Raw genomic sequence first — 5,617 nt, forward strand, 5'->3', positions numbered from 1 at the left:
TTGCAAAAGAAGGCAGACACACTCACAAATGCATGAAGACTAATTGATTTTTCTCTCTCTCGCCTCAGGAGGAGGAGGTCACGTTATGCATGGAACCAGAACCAGTGACTTTAATTCCTTCCCCAGCTGCACAGAGGGAGGAAGTGACCTCAGTAGGAGGAAGCAGTCCAGGACAGGCCCCTGGGGAACCAATCACAGAGTGGAAATCTTCTGATGTCACACCACCTGTTAATGAAATGCTGGAGGAAAAAGAGGAGGAGTCAGAATCCTCATCGGTCAGTGCCACAGCAACCAAATGAGTGTTAGGAGCAAGACAAAAACTGATTTTAATGGACATTTAAAGCTACATATTCAGCTATTTGAATTAATATGTCACTTTTCAGGTATCAAAACCTTTGTGATGGAACTCTTCAAATACAAAAAGGAAAAAAGGACTGATTTTTTTTGAAGGAAGCCTTATACTTCTGAAGAGGAGGACAAGATAAGGGAGAGTGAGAGAGCAGAAAGATACACACAAAGGATTCAGAGAGATGAGTAAAGTACAGACAAAAAAGTGGTTAAATACATGCATGCTACTTACATGAATGGTACATATCACTAAGAACCATAAATAACACACCATAATAACAAAACATCAAAACATTTGATACATCTAGAACACAAAATTATTTAAAAACTTTTGATAAACCACAAAAAGAAAATACAGATAATACATGTATAGTATAACAATTCATCTCTGAGACAACACTGCATTTATCCAACCAGGTGTTGTGTTTACGATTAAATCTCCTGCCACAGCAAACTAACACTATTAAATTCAGCATCACTTAAAGGAACGGACTTAAACAGCAGTGGAACAAGATTCGCTTTTCCCTCCTAAGTGGGCTGTTTGCCACTTTAAATTTTTCTATTCACCTACACACATGCTTGTGAAGTACAATATTAAAGTCTTTCCTTATGACATATTACCAAAATTACCAGAATACTGTATACTGCTACTATACAGTATACTACCAGTAGGCATATTTGCACATTACCTATAAAACCTACACCGACTATATGATTTCTAAAATCCTTGAGTTTAAAACCCACTGGTTAACTATTCCACCACCATTTGTTTGTCTCCACAAAGTTATTTGAGGATGGATGTTAGCACATCATTTTGAGATTAATCTGTACCATCTCACAGTCAGGTGGGTCCATTCGATGGTTTTTAAAAACTTCTATGACCAGCACCACATGCTACAAAGGTCATGTGATCCAGATCAAAAGATAATTTGAATGTTTTTTTTTTCCGAGATGCATTTCAAAATGAGGTGCTACACCCTCACATACTCATCAATCATTTTGGTAATGCTTTTTACAGCCTCATGACAAGGATGTGAGGTACAATTGCACTCATTTCACATACAGCTGTAGTTGGTTCTGTATGGGAAATGATCACAGGGCCACTCAAAGTTGAGGCCTGGGTCACATGTATTACTATGTTCTGAACATTTCAGGGAAGACTATTCACTTAAAGTGAGTTACATCAGTTTAGGAAATATCAGTAAGAGTTAACACAAAAACACGTACAAACACACACACAGACACACACATACAGAGTTCTGTGCTGCAGTGGATTGTATCATAGCGTGCTTCCTTCTCTGTGTGTCCCCTTTGGCATGCATGCTATTTGTCAGTGTACTATGGAGTCCTATACAGCACTGTATAGATAATTGCACTGAACTTTACTACTCTGAGCTGGGCACTGATACAAGCTCACTTGAATTCTAAGAGTTTTAGGGCTTTGATTGGCTGATTGATTAAGGGACACAGAGTTGCACAGTCTTTGCATACTCTTTGCACTCTCACTGGTAGGAAGAGTCAAAAACAGATGCCTTCTGGACTCTGTTATCACCCTGGGGGTGGGAGTGGGCGACTACATTTCCCAGAATGCACCTTTACAAGACAACAAAGGCTGATTTTTCCTGTGGAGTTTAAATGATGTTGCTTGGTTTGTTTGTTTGCACTTTGGTTCGGTAACTACAAAAATGAAAGTTCAGCCAGTCATATAAGTCTGAATGGATCACAGTATGTTACAACAAGCAAGTGCACAAGTGAAAAGGGTGGAAAATGCTGCACAAAAAGCGGGGAAAGAAAGAAAAACAGAAAACAAGTTTCAGAGTTCAGGCTAAAGCTGAATTTCCAAGGCCTTGTCAGATACATGTAAATACTGTTAACACTCTTCAGGATCATAACTCAGTTCATTTATTTTTATACTATGACGTGTCTTGATTTCTGCAACACAACTCTTTTATTCTGTTCACTGGCGGATGTTTAAAATCAAAACCTGCATTGTACACAACAGACAGAAGAAGACAGGAGAGAGATCAGCATGTGTAAATATAACAGCATTAACAGAAATATGATGGAAAATATTCCAAATGGATGAGGCGTCGGAATTTATTGAGGAATGTGACCTCACGAAGAACTCAGGCCAATCAGAACCGAACTGGTGTCTTCCTGTTTGTCATGGTTACTGGTTACCATAGTTGCTGTGATCAGACAAACTCTGTGCTGAGTGACTTTCTGGCTGCAGACAAGCTGAGCTGAGCTGGCTGAGCCGGAACGTGATGTATTCCAAAGCCGAAGCAGTTGTCTAGTGTAGAGACACAGAGGTTTTCTCCACCACTCGTTGTTGTGATGCTGTGCATGTTTCACCAAGGAAAAAAATGACAATTATGATCAGGACAGCCGGTTATCCTGGATGTTTGTTTCTTCGGAGAACACCTCAATTCACCCTTTGATGATTGTGTGCAAGCTGAATACAATAAGATCAAAATGAGGTTTCTTGACTTGAATGACTTTATTTATTGATTGATTATTTATGCAATGCTGGGACAACGTTTATTTTTCTACAGAATTGTGAGCCCTCCCCCCTAGTATAGAATGGGTCACATGTCGTTTTGCTGAGCTTCTGAAGAAGGCATGTAGACTGGAAACAGTGGAAGGAATGCGTGTGCATCCGTGTGGCAATTCACTCAAGCTTCTGTTCACAAAGCCTTCACGATAGTGTCTTTCTAAACATCACCTAGAACCCTTTGTAATCGCCTGTCTTCTGTCATTACATAGAGGTGCAAACATTAAACTGATCTGATAGTTACTCATGAGAACAGCGAAATACGTGTTGTGCATTTAGCGGTTTTAAAGCTTTCATCATTGTCATAACTGGTTGTAAAGCTCTTATGAAGAGCTCTGAGCTTCCACTGCTTTTTGCCCAGTCTTAGTGCCAGGCTGAAGGGAGCGCACAGTAATGGATATGTGCTCATTTATTTATTTAAGAATTATTGGGACTTAACTTTTCAGCCTGTATAGTACTTATGATTTAGTAATTTAGGCATGTTTCCGTTGAAATGACATCACTCTGTCTGTGTGCAGTGGCTCTGGTTTCCTACTGGTTGATTAGCTCTTGATTCACTGAAAATACGTCCTTTGCTGCATTGAGGTTTTCTCAGTTCAAAATAGATATATGGTATTTCTATCACTAAGAAACAAAGAAAGACATCTCAGCCATCAGACTTCTAGACCTTCTCAAAATTGATAGATTTCATTCTCGGCATGTGGTAGATCATTTTTGGTGAAAATTTTTTATATTATAAACTAATGGGGGAAGAACGGGGCCCTTGGATAAATATTTTTAAATTAGTCGAGGCTCTAGGCTTTTGAGTAGTGCAACCATCTACAGTGTAAAAAATCATCTACATCTAGTCAATATATCTAATATTTCTTATTTGTTTGTTGTTAGCATATTAATCTAAGATAATTTAACATTTCTCGATATTTGTACTTGTGTAGGATATTAAGTGAAATCATCTCACTATATTGCCAATAATTTTGCTTGTTTTAAGAAGTAAGGCTATAAACAAGCAACATGATCTGCCAATACAGTGAGAAAATTTGATTCAGAGAACTCAGATGTAATGAGTAATGAGTTTACTTTTTTCCAGGGAGTAATAAGTAACGTAATTCCAGTACATTTTTAAAGAAGTCATTAGTAGCTTGTAATGCATTGTTTTTTTATGCAACTACCCCAACACTGGAGCTGTCTATACTAACATTAACACTAGTGTTATGTATGGTCTACTGAGCCTGAGCAGCACTCTGTTCTGACTAAAAAAGTTAGCTTTGTGTAGTGACAAATATTTTACTTTCTTTCATCTTTTTTTATTAATTTTTTTGCTGCATCTGGATTATTTTATTTTCTCAACAGCCAGAAAATCACAACAAAGGACCTCCTTTCCATAATAAAGGTTATTGCCTAATCGGCCTATAATATGGTCGAACTGCAGCCGGGGCAATGCTGTTTTTAGGGCGTTCCTGTCTGTCTGTCTTCACACAGTTGTGTCATCACGTAACAACATACATTATAGTACATTTTAACCATAAACGGGGCGTGAGGTTGCATTCAAATGACTGATAAAATGACTACATTGACAACTAAAAGCTATTTTTGAAATGTATATACATTTCAGAATAGGTTATTTTACATTAACAAGTACAGAACATGTCACATTTGTATTAAAGTGCACACATTTTAAAAAATAGAACATGGGCCACAATAGCCCACCTGAGCCTATGTTATCTGCCTGCATCCTGTAGACATGGGGCTGATTTTACGCTTCCTCTGTACAGATATAAGCCCCAGGGTCATGGTCAATTCCATCACAGTTCATTCAGTTCAGATCAGTTTTAGTTCAGCCTCTAAAGCATACAAGCAAAATGAGGATGTTATCAGTCATCATCCCGTCACAGATCAATGGCATATTATCTAATTTTTTTTTTTAATATGCCATCAAGAGCTAATTAAGCCGATCCACCAAAATGAAAGGCCACGTCCTTATAACCAGAGGAGTAATGTCATTTCTGGTTAGGTACTTTATTGCTTTATATGTAAGATAAGAAAAATGAATGAATAAATGAATAATGAGAAGCCAAGTGTATTTCTTTGGATATTATTATTATTATTATTTGTGTTTACAGATTGTTGAATTGATTTCTAATCAATTTTTTGTATGATTCAACTGCCATCTTTCAATACAATACAATGTTGGCATGACTCTGTAAACTTCTCTGTTCTGCCTTTCTCTCTCTCTCTTTCTCTGTTTCTCAGCATCTGTCTCTCTAACCCTGTGTTGTTTCCTTTTGCTGGAAGAATCAAAACAAAAAGTCATTATCATAAATTTTTCAAAAACTATGTAAAGGTTCAGACATTTGTAATAGATGTGATCCGAATGTGAGCTATATAGAAAGAAGTAAATACATTTGGGAATGGACTGAGTACAATAACTGTAAGTGGGAATTTGATCTGTGATGCCTATATCTATGCATGCTTGTCTGAAGGGTCTAATGACATGGTTCTTCCAATGTGCTTTCACCCTCCCTCCCTCCCTCTCTCTCTCCCTCCCTCCCTCTCTCTCTCCCTCCCTCTCTCTCTCTCTCCCTCCCTCTCTCTTTCTCTCTCTCTCTCTCTCTCTCTCTCTCTCTCACGAAAAAAAAAACCCTCCCCAACCATAGACAAATACCCTCCTCCTGTCCTACAACCCTTCCTAGGTGACAATAATGAAGAACAAACAAA

At 38.0% G+C, this 5,617-nt stretch overlaps 1 protein-coding gene across 5 annotated transcripts in view; it reads left to right on the forward strand.

The window, feature by feature from the left end:
* fam131bb (family with sequence similarity 131 member Bb) overlaps positions 1-5,098 on the forward strand; it is a 42,292-nt gene extending 37,194 nt beyond the window's left edge. For 4 of the 5 annotated variants that reach the window (XM_036584702.1, XM_036584717.1, XM_036584724.1 and 1 more), the window contains one exon: positions 69-5,098. In XM_036584702.1, the coding sequence (XP_036440595.1) occupies positions 69-299 (231 nt within the window). In that variant the 3' untranslated portion in view covers positions 300-5,098. The remainder of the gene's footprint in view (positions 1-68) is intronic. The other variant, XM_036584711.1, reaches the window with a different exon arrangement.
* The last annotated feature ends 519 nt before the right edge of the window (positions 5,099-5,617 follow it).

The sequence above is a fragment of the Colossoma macropomum genome, unplaced genomic scaffold (genome assembly GCF_904425465.1).
Source record: "Colossoma macropomum unplaced genomic scaffold, Colossoma_macropomum, whole genome shotgun sequence".
Lineage (NCBI taxonomy): Eukaryota > Metazoa > Chordata > Actinopteri > Characiformes > Serrasalmidae > Colossoma > Colossoma macropomum.